This window comes from Pan troglodytes, chromosome 9 (assembly GCF_028858775.2).
Source record: "Pan troglodytes isolate AG18354 chromosome 9, NHGRI_mPanTro3-v2.0_pri, whole genome shotgun sequence".
Lineage (NCBI taxonomy): Eukaryota > Metazoa > Chordata > Mammalia > Primates > Hominidae > Pan > Pan troglodytes.
This window is the reverse complement of record NC_072407.2, coordinates 63,223,210-63,237,950: the sequence shown is the minus strand read 5'-3', so window position 1 is coordinate 63,237,950 and position 14,741 is coordinate 63,223,210. Positions and strand designations below refer to the sequence as shown.

The 14,741-nt window shown below is 49.1% G+C and overlaps 1 protein-coding gene and 1 non-coding gene across 11 annotated transcripts in view; one reads left to right on the top strand and one right to left on the bottom strand.

Moving 5' to 3' along the window:
• The window catches only part of CD6 (CD6 molecule), a 48,748-nt gene extending 34,228 nt beyond the window's left edge, over positions 1-14,520 (bottom strand). For 6 of the 10 annotated variants that reach the window (XM_016920983.4, XM_016920984.4, XM_016920985.3 and 3 more), the window contains exon 1: positions 14,286-14,491. In XM_016920983.4, the coding sequence (XP_016776472.3) occupies positions 14,286-14,334 (49 nt within the window). In that variant the 5' untranslated portion in view covers positions 14,335-14,491. Of the gene's footprint in view, positions 1-14,285 lie in introns of all 10 variants that reach the window. The other 4 variants (XM_001144310.5, XM_009460444.4, XM_003951890.4 and 1 more) reach the window with 2 other exon arrangements.
• Positions 960-1,066, top strand: LOC112204835 (U6 spliceosomal RNA). The gene has a single exon (XR_002938592.1). It is a non-coding gene; the product is annotated as a U6 spliceosomal RNA (small nuclear RNA).
• Positions 14,521-14,741: the final 221 nt, after the last annotated feature.

Sequence of the window (14,741 nt, the reverse complement as noted above, 5' to 3'; positions counted from 1 at the left end):
TTGGGTGGGAGTGATACCAAGGGTGAGTAGAATGGAGAGCAGCTATTACCAGGACCTTGGGTAAGTCCTTGCCCCGTTCCAAGGCCTCAGTTTCTCCATGGTTAAATGGGTGGGCTGGGCCTGTCAAATCCTTCCACCAGTTAGCAAAATGCTTCTCAAATCAGGTCTGAGTCAGAAAGACAATTTAACATATAAGATTAAATGGAACTGAATCATGCAGTAAACAAATTATTCCTTTTCCAATTTTTCTGTCCGACTGCATTAAGGAGAAAGTCTCATTGTGCTGCTACTGAGTCTTTAACACCTAACACTTTTTGTTAAATTTTATTTTTGCAGAGATGGGGACTTGCAATGTTGCCCAGGATGCTCTTGAACTCCTGGGCTCAAGCAACCTGCCTGTCTTGGCCTCCCAAAGTGCTGGCATGACAGGCATCAGCCACTGTGCCTGGCCACCTAACACTTTTTAATGAATGGAGAGACAGCTCATGCTTGGATGGCAGGCTATTTAATGACACTTTTGGTTTCAGTGTTTTCTTTGTTTATATATATATATTCTATTTACTTAAGTAGTATTGGTTTGAGATACGTGATAGTGATAGAAGATTTCTAAGTTCAAATAAACTTAAGTTTATAAAAGGAGAGGGTGGCCGGGTGCGGTGGCTTATACCTGTAATCGCAGCACTCTGGGAGGCTGAGACGGGCAGATCACCTGAGGCCAGGAGTTTGAGACCAGCCTGGCTAACATGGCGAAACCCCGTCTCTACTAAAAATACAAAGATTAGCCAGGCAATGGTGGTGCATGCCTGTAATCCCAGCTACTTGGGAGGCTGAGGCAGGAGAATCACTTGAACCCAGGAGGCAGAGGTTGCAGTGAGCCAAGATGGCACCATTGCACTCCAGCCTGAGCCACAAGAGCGAAACTCAGTCTCAAAAAAAAAAAAAAAAAAAAAAAGGAGTGGGTGCAAGCTTCGGCGGTACATATACGAAAACTGGAATAATACAGAGAAGATTAGAATGACCCCTGTACAGGTATGACACATGAATTCGTGAAGCATTCTATATCTTTGTTTAAAAAAAGAAAAAAAGGAGTTGATGTACAAAATTCTTAAGTAATTGTATATGCGTGAAGGGCAAATGAAATCACATCCTTCTACACCTAAAACTCTCTGATGAGCTCCCATTTCCCTTGGATTAATTCCAAACCCTATGATCTATGCCCTCAAGCCCTGCCAGCCTCTCCAACTCCATCTCCTTCACTCCTCCATCAGTCTGAAATCAATCTCATTCCTGCCTCAGGGCCTCCGCCCCTGCTCCTCCCCCTGATGGGAATGTCCTCTCCCTGATCTCAGCATTCCCAGCTCATCTCATCACTCAGGTCTATATCCCCTCCGAGGTTCTGCCTGTGTCTCCAGTGCAACCGCTCTTAGTCCCCTTACTTTGCCTGATTTCCCTTGGTGCACATATCCCTCTCTGAAATGATACTATTTTAAAAATGTGTTTACGTTTTTGGTCTATTTTCCCTATTAGAATAGAAGCTTCTTGAAGACCGGGACTTTGTCCTGTATCCTCAGTGGCTGAAAAAAAGTGCCTAACACATAATAGTAGCTCAACAAATGAATGGCAAAATTGTAAAGATGGAGGGAGAACTAGCCCTAAGGTGGAGAGGTGCTGACCCAGACTCCAATATCCGAGGCGGGGCAAGACAGCAGCCACCAGAGGCACAGTGGAAAGGGAGCTCAAACCTTGGCCTCATTAGTACCAGCCTGCCATGCACTGAGCCACCTGCCTCCCTCCCACTGAGGCAGCAAAGAGAGCCGAGTCAGCAACTATTAATGAAGAAGGAATGGCGGAATTATAATATCACCACCAGGTAACCATCCTTATAATAACTGATTCCAGCAAGAATCAACAATAATGTTACAACTAGTGGGCAAAGGTTTGAGGAAGAGTAAGATATTTACATATTCTCAAAGAATCTACCCACAAGATACATGTTAATTACAAAGGAGGAAATTATCTTTACAGCAGAGAAATCTAGCAGACAACACCTTAGCCAAGCAAGTTAGACCACCGGAGAGGGGACATGGAGAGCCCACATGCCTCCTGATATGATTCACTGGGAAGGACAAAACGTGCTTCTGTGATATTCCTGCCAAACAGGCACGACTTAAATGGAACCATGAAGAACCATCAGACAACCCAGATGAGGGCCATTTTACAGAATAACTGCTCTATGCTTCAAAAAGATCAATGACATGAAAGAGAAAGAAAATCTGAGAAATCATTCCAGATTCAAGGAGAATAGAGAGACGAGAATTAAACGCAGCATACTTAACAAAATTTTCTTTTGTCTTAGAAGATATTATTGGAACCATTGGCAAAATCTGAATAAATTCTGTCGATTATCCAATAGAATTGTATCAGCATTAATTATCTGGTTTTGATAAGTACACTGTGGTTATGTAAGAAAATGTCCATATGTAAAACAAAAACAAAAACAAAAAAAACACACATTGGGGTATTTAGGAGAAAGGGACATTACAACCTTCTCTCAAACAGTTTAGGGGGAAAGCAATAGAAAAACAGACACATTGAGAGGAAATAATAAAGCAAATGTGGAAAATTGTTAGCAGTTGGAGAGTCTGAGGGAAGAGCATGGGGAAATTCTTTGTATTGTTCTTGCAACTTCTCAGTAAGTCTGAAATTAGCCTGAAATTAAAAGTTAAGTGAAAAAACAGGCCAGGTGCAGTGGCTCGCGTCTGTAATCCCAGCACTTTGGGAAGCTGAGGCAGGAGGATCGCTTGAGGTCAGGAGTTAAAGACCAGCCTGACCAACATGGTGAAACCCCGTCTCTACTAAAAATACAAAAACTAGCGTGGTGGTGCGGGACTGTAGTCCCAGCTACTCGGGAGGCTGAGGCACGAGAATTGCTTGAACCTGGGAGGTGGAGGTTGCAGTGAGCCGAGATCACAACACTGCACTCCAACCTGGGCAACAAGAGTGAGACTCCGTCAAAAAAAAAAAAAAAAGTTAAGTAAAAAAACAAAGAGGAGGCAGAGCCTGAGGACTGGAGGAGCCGTTGGAGGGTCTGGGCAGAGTAGCTACATGAAGCCAGCATGTCACTGCCCAGGGTCACCTGTGTTCATGTCAGACCATGTCAGGCCACACTGGGCCATAGCAGTCCCCCGCATTCTCTCTAGGGGTGGGGGTGGGGAGTTAGTTAAGCCTGTGCCTGGTTCACACAGGCCCCGCCATGCCCTGCTGGGCAGCGTGGGAAGAGGCCCTGGAAAGAGTCCCTGCAGACTGGGCTTCTCAGCCCTGCTCCAAGACCCTGGGGCATGTCGTTCCCCACTTCGCACCTCGCTTTCCTCCTCTGACAAACAGGAGATGGCTGGCAGCTCGCTGGGATTTCTTCCAGCTCAGACATTGTCATACTTCTAGAATCCCATCCCGGCAAAGCAACATACTTCTCCAAGGAGCTGAATCCACTTGGCAACTGTGCATCCTTTAGTTTGGTTGAAGGAGGGAGGGAGGCAAAACGAGAGCACGCCAAGTGGAGTGGGGAACGGGCCTCCTCCAGGCCTGGGGGGCTTCCTCAGCTCTGTCTCCCCGCGCCCGCCTGCTCCCAGGCACCCCTCCTGAAAGAGGTGAACACCCTAGCAAAAAGGGTACTGAAGTGCAGATAAACATCCTCCCTCCAAACCCCAGTGACCAGAAGTGACTCTGCTCCCAGCTCTGTCAGCCACTGGCGGCGTTACTTAAGCTCTTGGGCTTCAGTCTGTCCTTCTGTAAAATGAACAGAGTCACGCTTGGCTTTGCATCTGACTCCGAGGACACAGTGACTTCATTTCTGCCTTCTCCCTGCCACAGGGCTCAGTACATGACTCCAAGTCAGAAGTGAGGTCCTCAGATGGGACCCCCAAGAAGCCCCTAGCCCCAAGGCCCCTCGTCACTCTTACAGCCTGTGTCCCCACATGACCCTGGTCCCCAGCCCCATGCACAGACCCCCCCCCCCGCCAACCCGGGCATCTGCTGTCCCCAGCCCCATGCATAGACCGCCCCCCACCCGGGCATCTGCTGTCCCCAGCCCCATGCACAGAACCCTCCCCCCACCACCCTGGCATCTGCTGGCACCTCCTGGAGACCTCAGCCCAGCTCAGGGTCCTGATGGAGATTGGGGGTGGCCTGGACACTTATTGGCCGGACTTTTGAGTGTGCCCCCACCCCCTAGCACACGGTGGAGACCCAGGGGCACCCTTCCATACAAGGGAAAACAGGGGACCACATTCCTATGACAGGGCCATCTCCCTATCTCTCAGCATCTCCCAGGGACCAGAGACCCAGCCCCGGAGCTTCCTCCTCAGCCCTGCATCCTGCCTCCTGGCCTCTCTCAGCCGCCATTTTCAGGCAGAAGGCGTTCGGGCTGCAGGAGCCTACAAAATGGAGGGTGGGAACCTGGGCTTCCCTCTGCCTCCCTCTGTTGTCCCTGGGAGCGCCTGCCCGGCCCCAGTCGGAGCAGCAGCTGTGGCCACAGGTCTCTCCTAACACCCTAAGGAGCCTGGCATTTCTCCAAGCATGTCACCGCCAACATCTGGGGAGCCCTACACAGCTCTGAGCTCCCGTTGGCCCTGCTTTACAGCCGGGGAAACGAAGGCTGGGCATGGCCACTCAGCCTGAAGGAGGAGAGCTCAGGCTCCATAAAGTTCCATGACAGCCCAGCTGATGGTGGGTGAGGTGAAAAGTCCCTGGGGGAAGGGCGGACCTTTCCTGCAGGAGTCTTGAGGTGGGGAGGGGTCCCCGGCCCAAACCCTACCCAATTCCCGGGCTGGGAAAAAGCAACGGATTTGGAGTCATGAGGTCAAACCAAGTATCTGTCATCTATTAGTGGTGCGATCTAGGAAAAGTCACTTTATCTCTCTGAGCCTGTCACTTACTCAGTAAAATGGAAGTATTAAATAGTAGCGCATACCTCCTTAGGGCTGTGACGAGGAGAAGGCAGGTTTACATATTTGCAGAGTGCTGCACTGGAGGACGCGATCCTTGTACTGCCTGCCTAACACTTGTAAATGTACATTTTGTGGCGCACCTTCCGTGGGCCAGTCCCTGTGCTTGGCGCTCATCGAATCCTCATGGCACACCAGTCTGGGTCAGGAGGCAGAAAAGAGCCTGGACCTCAGCTCCTTTGGGAATTTCAGTCCTGCCTACCCAACATGACCAACAGGACCAGCCAGACTGGCTGGTCAGCACCTCCCCTCAGCCGGGCCCTCGTAGGCTGTCCCACCTCCAGGTTTCTGCTCAAATGGGTCTTTCTTTCAATTTAATTAATTAATTAATTATTTTGAAACAGAGTCTCACTCTGTTGCACAGGCTGAAGTGCAGTGGTGCGATCTTGGGTCACTGTAACTTCCGCCTCCCGGTTTCAAGCGATTCTCTTCCCTCAGCCTTGCGGGTAGCTGGGATTACAGGTGCCCCCCATCCCCCGAACCACACCCGGCTAATTTTTGTATTTCTTTACTAGGGACGGGGTTTCGCCATATTGGCCAGGCTGGTCTCGGACTCCTGACCTCAAGTGATCCGCCCTACTTGACCTCCCAAAGTGTTGGGATTACAGGCGTGAGCCACTGCACCCGGCCTTCAAATGGGTCCTTCTTTCTGAAATACTTTTTTTTTCTTTTTTGAGACAAGGTCTTGCTCTGTTGTCCAGGCTGGAGTGCAGTGGTGAGAACATGGCTCACTGCAGCCTCAACCTCCTGGGCTCAAGTCATTCTCTGCCTCAGCCTCCCGAGTAGCTGGGACTACAGGCATGAATCTCACATCCGGCTAACTTTTTAATTTTTTGTAAACGTGGGGGTCACACTATGTTGCCTATGCTGGTCTGGAACTCTTGGACTTCGGCCTCCCAACGTGCTGAATTACAGGTGTGAGCCACCAGAAAGGGCTGAAATCCTTTTTTCCCCCTTAACTTCTTATTTTCAAACTATGGACTCATATCTTATTTTCAAACTATGGACTCATAAGAAGTTGCCAAAATAGTGAAGAGAAATCCTGTGTACCCATCAGTCAGCTTCCCCCAGTGGTGACATATCATGACATGGATTTAAATTCAGCATTAGCCACCAACCTGGGACAAAATACATAACTTTCTGAGCCTCAGTTTCTCCACCCATAAAAAAGGGGTGATTGTCCTGGTGTTGTCAGGGTGGAACAGCATATGCATAGCTGGTGCTTGGAGAACATTAAGTCCCTGGTAATGGGTGGTGGTTGCAGCTGTCACTGGATTGTGCCTGTTGCCACACCTATCCCAAGGTGGTGCTGGTGTGTCTTACCACAACACTATAAACTGTTCAAGGGCAAACCTTCATGTCCTATGGCAGTGCCAGCACAGGGCCTGGTACTCAGCAGGTACTGAATGAATATGAAAATATGGAGCCTAGGCCGGGCACAGTGGCTCACGCCTGTAATCCCAGCACTTTGGGAGGCTGAGGCGGGCGGGTGGATCACCTGAGGTCAGGAATTCAAGACCAGCCTTGCCAAAATGGTGAAACCCCGTCTCTACTAAAAATACAAAAAAATTAGCTGGGCATGGTGGTGGGTGCCTGTGGTCCCCTTACTCAGGAGGCTGAGGCAGGAGAATCGCTTGAACCTGGGAGGCGGAGGTTGCAGTGAGCTGAGATCGCAGCATTGCACTCCAGCTTGGGTAACAGACTGAGACTCCGTCTCAAAAAGAAAAAAAAAAAAAAAGAAAACAAAACAAAATATGGAGCCTGCTGCCCAGCAAGCTCTCCCCTGGCTCATGGTGCCTCTTTAATTTTGCCTTCCTCCTGGCCCCAAGGTGCAGGGCAACCCCCAGGCAAACCCCATGAGGGCGTGCCATGATGAGGGAGGCAGCCACACTTGACCCCATCTGTTGCTAAGAAGACTTCCAGGGTCCCTAGGACCTCAGAGGTCCCTCAGGGCTGTTCCTAGATTCAGTGGTGAGGCTGCAAGGCTAGGAGTTTGCATTTAGGGGAGAAACCCTATGCTAGAATAGAGCCCACAGGACAGCTGGCTGGAAACAAGCCAGGCAACTCCCACACAATGGAAAAAGCACCAGCCTGCTGGCTGGGAGACCCAAGCTCAGGTCCTGACAAGTCTCTTAGACTCGCTAAACCTCAGTTTCCTCATCTATAAAATGAGGTCGCCATGTGGGTGATGGAGCTCATTGTGCAAACAGCACTATGTTAACCACCGAGTCCTGTATTCACATAGGCAAGGGATTATCTTTGGTCTTGCTGTAGAGCATTTATAAGCTAACATTTCTGAGCACTGCATTTTGTTTGGCTATTTTCAGATGCATCATCTACATTAACTTGTACACTTTGGTGAGTTGGGGATTTTTATCTCTAGCATGCAGGCAAAGAAACCACCCTGGGGCCATGCAGAGATGCAATTCAGAACCCGCGTCTGCCTGACTCTGGGGTCCATGATTCTATACGACAGGATGCCGGCTGGGGTTGATACAGTGCCCTTCCTAGGGCTAAGTGTCTAGTGGCTGGGTCTCTGCTGCATACAGCCAGATGCCCTGCTCCATAACCTGTAAAGCCTCAAGGAACATACATAAAGTACAAGCATGTTTAGGCTGGGTCCTTAGTGTTCAATTTACCCAGTTTTCCAGAAAGGAAACTAGGGCCAGAGAAAGGAAGGAACTTGACCAAGATTCCCCAGCAAGTTAGGACCAGAGCTAGTTCTCAAAGTCCACACCCACCTCACCCCTCCTCAAGGTTCCTTCTCCTCCCCAGGCTGCAGGGGCCTAGATTCCCAGAGCGGAATCAAGGGAGGTGAACTCGGGTGCCCCCCAACCTCAGGGCTCACTGGGAAAATCCAGGGACTTCTCAGGGTACTGGGGAGCCCCTGAAATGGGGGTCTCATGTGTAGGATGTAACCCCAGGCTGCAGAGCAGTCAGCGTCCCCAGGCTCAGTCTTGTCAGGGGACACCATGCCCACCCCCTTTGTCCTTTCTCTGGATCAGTGTTTTCAAAGTCTAGGGCACATACACAAAACTATGCAAAATTGATTTAGGTGGTCATTGACTTGGCATTATATACCACTATATTACATGATGAGGAAGTTATGCATACTCTTTGTTTCCCTTTTAGCCTTTCTAATTACAGACTTGGAGGAGGAAATCTCCCATGGGGTTAGTCTTTAAAGTCTCTCTGACATCTACAGCCCTCCCTTTTGAGGAAAGGGAAAGCAGCAAATGCATCTGGCTAGAATTTAGTAACATTGTTTTATTTCCATTATGTTTATTTTCACCATTATAATCATGATGGTGATTTATAATGAATGGCTTTCCATTTAAGGGAGTGATATATAAAGTTTCTTCCCAAAATAAATGTATTTGCATTTTAAAACATCAATTAAGAAAGAGTAGCCAGGCATGGTGTCAGGCGCCTGTAATCCCAGCTATTTGGGAGGCTGAGGTGGGAGGATCCCTTGAGCCCAGGAGTTTGAAGCTGCAGTGAGCTGCACCACTGCATTCTAGCCTGGGCGACAGAGCGAGACTCCATCTAAAAAAAAAGAAAAGAAAGAAAGAAAAAGGAGGGAAATTACGTTAAGTAAATTGTCAGGTGGATGACACTTTGGCCAACACTGGGAAGGTGGGCTGGAATAAAGTGCTCCGGGAAGAGCTACGCTGGATAACTTACCATGCTCTGAGTCTGGAGAGGGGCCAGTGCCGAGGACAGGATGGAGGGCCTGGAGGTCTTGCTAGCCGAGGAAGTAGATACAGCCTGGGGATCCCAGCCGCCCTACCAGGGGCTGCTCAGGGCAGGCCTGAGCACATGGCATGGATGTTAAAGCTCATGGTGTCCCATCTGTGGTCCAGGCAGGGAGAGGATGGCCACGCACCTGGGAGGTCTACACTCCAAGCTCCTGTCCTAAAGGACAGTTGGGGCCACCTGTTTATTCCTCCTTGCCCCAGGGAGAAGTCTGATTCCTTAACTCAGAATCTAACAGCTGGGTACCGAATTTAATTCTTGAGTGTTCTATAAATATAATAAATAAAGCCTTAATAAATGTGGTCTGAATGAGGAGGGCCATGGGCAGCATTTCTCACTTATTCTAGATCCCTCTGTAAAGTTCGAGCTCCAGCACCCTAGGAGCTACCCCGTTCCATGGCCCCAATACGGTGAAGGCCACGCTAACTGTCATCAGTCATTGACCCGTGGCCAGAGAGCCAAGCTAAGCCGGGAGAAAGATGCAGAAGCCTGTCATAAATTATTTATGTATCTATGAGATGAAGTCTTGCCAGGCAGGAAGAATGGGAAAAGAGGTCAGAATAGAAAAGTAAACGTGTGTTTAATTCAGTCCAATCAAACAATAAGGCCAGATGCACGGCAGATGTAGGGGATTAGGTTTGTATAACTTGGATTCAGAGTTCATAGGTCAAGGAGCCAGCCCAGTTAGAGGGCACGGACTATCAAAAAGGGCACAAGCGCATCCATCAGCAACACAGGGGAACCATATCTTATGTTTTGGCAAAACAACAAAAACACCGACCTCAACTCAGTCCACTGAGATGGAAAAACTTCAACCTGCTTGGCATAACCCAAGTTACCTGCAATGGCGCCATTGTTTTCTCCTTGGTAAGTGGCTTTTAAACCCAGGAAGATTAGAATTTAGAAAATAGAGATGATTAAATAAACAAACACTCAAAGTATATATCCATTGGTGTTAAATGTAAGTTGGGTCAAGCTCCGTGAGTTGCATAAAGTCCTATATTTGTGATATTTAAAAACATTTGGCCGTTGAGTTCCTCATGAATGTGAGCAGGTAATTGACTTTGGTTCAATTTTGAAGTAGAAAATTTAAGAGAATTTGACAATATCTGTAAACATTAGAATATTTAAGAGAACTTGATATTCGCTTTAATAACTCAGAAACAGAAAGTCAAACACCACATTTTCACTTATAAGTAGGAGCCAAACAAAGTGTACACACGGACATACAGAATGGAGTAACAGACATCAGAGATTCCAAAAGGTGGGAAGATGGGAGGGGAGTGAGGAATGAAAATTACTTATTGGGTACAATGTACAACACTCCAGTGCTGGGTACACTACAATCCCAGACTTCACCACTACGTAATATATCCGTGTAACAAAACTGCACTTCTACCCTCATATCTATAAAAATTTTAAAAATAACTTAATATTCACTTCACTTATGCTAGTTTTTTAGTTCTAAAAGCGTTTTCTAAAATTCTTGGGAACATTTTGTTTCATGCTCTATAAAATATGGAATTCATCATATTTATAAATGTGCTTAGAATATCAAAAGCAGTGTTATCCAATATAAATATGATGCAAGTTACGCATGTAATTTTAAATATTCCAGGACAACCCTCCCCCTACTTTTTTATTGAGACAGGGTCTCCTTCATCGCCCAGACTGGAGTGCAGTGGCACAATAATGGCTCATTCATTGCAGCCTCAAACTCCCGGGCTCAAACCATCCTCCTACCTCAGCCTTCCAAGTAGCTGGGACAACAGGCTTGTACCACCACTTCAGGCTAATTTTTGTATTTTTTGGAGATACGGGGTTTTGCCATGTTTCCCCGGCTGGTCTTGAACTCCTAGGTTCAAGCGATCTTCCTGCCTTGGCCTCCCAAAGTGCTAGGATTACAGGTGTGAACTACCACACCAGACCAGAAACCCCATTTTTAAAAAGTAAAAAGGAATATGTAAACTTAATTGTGATAATAGAATTCATTTAGCCCATCATATCAAAAATATTATAAGTTCGACATATAAATCACATAAAATTTGTTGAAATATTTTACATTCTTTCTTGAAACTCATCTTCAAAACCTGTTGTATATTTTACACTTTACACATCTCAGTTTGGACTATCACATTTTAAATGCGTGATTGTAGGGGCTACCCTATGCAACAGCACAGAACCAAGGGAGTTTGATTAGCTACATTTGTAAGGGTATTTATTATTTAAGGATGCTAGGTCTGTTCAACTTCATTTGCTCAAATATTAAAGGCCCATTGAAAATCATTAATCAAAATTACAGGGCTTATAAAATATGATTAGTATGTTGAACTCACAAGTTAAGAAAAAACAAATTATTAAAAAATTGTTAATTAAAGAATTACTATTTTTTTCAAAAGTAGCCACAAACAGCCTTTTCATACACAAAGGCAGCCCTCGAGGACCTCGCCAGCCAGAGCACAGCTGGCATTAGAGTCACGGAGCTCAGCACTGCCCTGGCGGGAAAGGCCGGGGGCTTTGTTACTGCGTCATAGTGTCAGATCTGGACAAAAGCTTTCTTATAGATTGTCTGAACAGAGCACCCCCCTTCCACTGACGAGAAAACACGGCTGAGAAGAAAAGAAGCACAGTCAATGGTGAATTAGAGACAGGACCAGGGCAGAACCTGGGGTCTCATGACGCCACCCCAACCTCCCCTGTCAAGGGCTCCTAATTCATTCTCTCTGTTCCTTCATCCTTAGTTGGCTGATCAGGAAACTGAGGTGGAGAACTGGAGGCTTGAATCTCTAAGCAACAGAAATCAGCAACACAAACCAAGCCAGGCCCAGAACCCGGGCCACCTGGGCAGAGGCCCAGGAGATAGGGCCTCGTGCTAGGGTTAAAAAGGGAAGAAGGAGGCTGGGCACAGTGGCTCACTCCTGTAATCCCAGCACTTTGGGAGGCTGAGGTGGGTGGATCACGAGGTCAGGAGATTGAGACCATCCTGGCCAACGTGGCGAAACCACGTCTCTACTAAAAATACAAAAATTAGCTGGGCGTCGTGGCGCGTGCCTGTCATCCCAGCTACTCAAGCCTGGCAACAGAGCGAGACTCTGTCTTAAAAAATAAAAGGGGGAAGAAGGAGAGGGGAGGTCTGCCTGAGCACAGCAAGGTTTCAGCCAGGTCTGCCAGGGCAAAGGAGGGCAGGATTCCACCTGCCTGTGGTCCCAGGGCAGAGCCAGGCAGCCCCACCCTGAAATAGTTCTTGGGGTAAAGGCCTGAAACTTCCACACGCACTTCATTATCCCAGCTCCATTTCCTCCCTCTTTGCCATCATTTTTCTTTCTCCTTCTTTTTCTCCTTGGAGGTCCTAGTCTCCTTTCCCCAATATGGTCGGCCCAATACAAACTCCCCACAAGCAGATGTGGGTCAACCTTGCCCTCTGAGGTCAGGTTCTGCTAGCGTTTGGGTCTGCTGAGCTGGACACAGAGGAAGAAAAGCTCAGGGAGGCCTGGAGTGTAGCAGCTCAGTGTCCCTTGCATCAGCCCCGGAGAGGGGCAAGGGGCTGCTTGAAGGTGCAGTCTTCCTCCTGCCTGGAGAGGCCATATTTTTCAGCAGTAGGACATACACCCCTGGCAACCCTCAGGAGAGTTTACAGAAGCCGCGTTTAATGCTCTGAAATCGCAGAGTGAGGAAATTATTCCCTGCCCACGGTGTTTTCAGTCCTTCTGCAAAGTCAAGAAGAAAATAGCTGCTAGAGCTAGGAGGCCATCTCCTCTCCCCTCCTCATCACCCCTTTCACAGAGGGGATGAGCTCTGGGTCTTCACGATCTTTTCACTTTTTGCTAAAGCGTAATAGAAATTGGGTTTTGCCACCATTTGTTTTTATGTTTCCCTTTACCTTTCACTTATGGCAAATGATATTGATTTTCCACTTATAATAGTGATGTAAACTTTCCTTTCAAAACTGAGCTTGCATTGATAACAACAAGTGAGTCAAGTAAATATCAACACAGTTTCAAAACCATAAAGTGGATGACAGTACTGGGAAGGAGCAGGTCGGGCAAGAGCTGCCAGGGTGGGACAGACTGAATCGAAGGAACTTGGAGGCTCCAGGACTACTTTGTTTGACCTCCCTGAGCTCTGCCCAGGTCTCTGGGTTCCCACCTCTCCTGTGGGCACCATTCAAAGCCAGTTCTCCTGGCTGGCTGCTGGGCCAGCTGCCAAGGCTCGGACGCCAAGGGCACCAATGCCTAGCTCAGCCCCTGGCCCTCATTCCTGCTGGGAAGCTGAGAAGGAGCTGGTCTGAAGCCCTGGGTTGGGGAAAATCTTTTGGACCCGACTTTACTCCTGAGCCTGTGGCTGGGCTTCATGGGGAAGAGGAAAGGGGGCCACTCTCGGACAGTCTGTTTCCGCTCAGGGGCAGAAGGCAGCCGAAATTCCAGAGCTTCTGCTCCAGAAACTCCTGGTAGAGTTAGCAGGGCAAAGCTACATGCACAGAGCTGAAGGCACACAAACTCCAGTTCCCAGAGCCGAATGGCTTTCCCTGAACCAGTATGAGGCCACAGGCTTGGAACACATGCCTGGAGATCAAGGCAGAGAGGAGAGCACTCCCTGCCCAGAGTCTCACGACATGTACCCAGTCCTCCAAGCCAGCTCGATGCCCCCTCCTGACTGGGTCTTCCTGGGTCTCCTCCATCACAAAATGAAAGCACTTGGCTCTCTGGCTGCAGGGTGGACCCAGACTCCCCTGGCCTGAATTCTGATTCCACACCAGTCTCCCCAAATCCCAAAATGTGAGAGCTCGATGGGGTCAGGATCTCCTGCATCTCCAGGCCCCTGCCCCGCTCTGGCCAGCTTGGACCCTGCACTCAACAGGGGCCAGCAAGTATCTGGGGAGCACAGTCTAGTGCCCCAAACCTTGTGGCCATCTGATTCCCTGGCCCAGGTGGCCAGGTGCCTTGACACTTGGGGGCAGCTTGAGACTTGGGGGTGGCCTTCATGCTCGCTTATGCCCTAGACTACCCCAGCTGGTTGTGCTGAGGCCATCAGCGCCTGGCTGTCCAGAACTCTCCCTGGCTCCCCTGAGTCCTGTTTCAGGCGGTGCTGTCCTGTGATTGGCCTACACCTGCTGGACCCCAAGCCTCAGCTTTGGCGTTGAAAGTACCACCATCAGTGGTCCTGCCTCTCTGGAAGGTGAACGGTTCCTTCTTAAGAGTTGGCAAGAAATAGGAAATGGGGGAGTTCCTGAGCTTAAGGATGGGAGAGGCACCTCCCTCCTCACACCCTAGGGACCCATTGGTAAGGCACAAAGCATGCTTCCCACATTCTATCACTCCAGGAGGCTTCCAGGCACAGCCCCGGCCCCTCGAGGGGCTCCTGTGTCCTCTCCTAGCCCCAGATGCTGGACCTCCCTGGTACCTGAGTGTAGTCTTGGCTAAAAGATCCTAGAAAAGTGACCACAAGGAAACAACCAGAAAGGGGACTGAGAGGGCCGGACCCGGCTCCTCCAGCACCAGTGGCAGGAGATGAGGGAAGGGGGCCTACCTGAGAGGGCTGCCGTCAGCAATCCAGTGATCTCGAAGAAGAGCCACATGTCTGGAGCTGTCTCTGGCTGCTACGCGTGGCTGCCTGTGGGAAGCACCATCTTGGGGCTGGGAGGTGGACACGGCCGTTGTGCGCCCCTGGCGCAGGTCTGCTCTGCCCTTTGCTGTTCTTGTTCCTGTGTCTCTCTCTGCTCTCTCCTCTCCGACACGCATGCGATCAAACCCAACCTGTGAGTGTCTCACGCCTGCTTGTTCTGCTTGTGGTTTTGGTCTGCAGGAAGCTGGGCTGCTGTTACAGGGGCTGGTGGGGAGAGCCCCAGCTGCCTGTGCTGGGAGCCCACCCATCCAGGCTGCACCCCAAGAGTCACGGAGCCAGACACACGCATGCACACGCATCCATGCAGACACACTTCCCCGAGGGTCTTCTAAGAAGAAGAGAAGTGGAGGAGCCATGCCT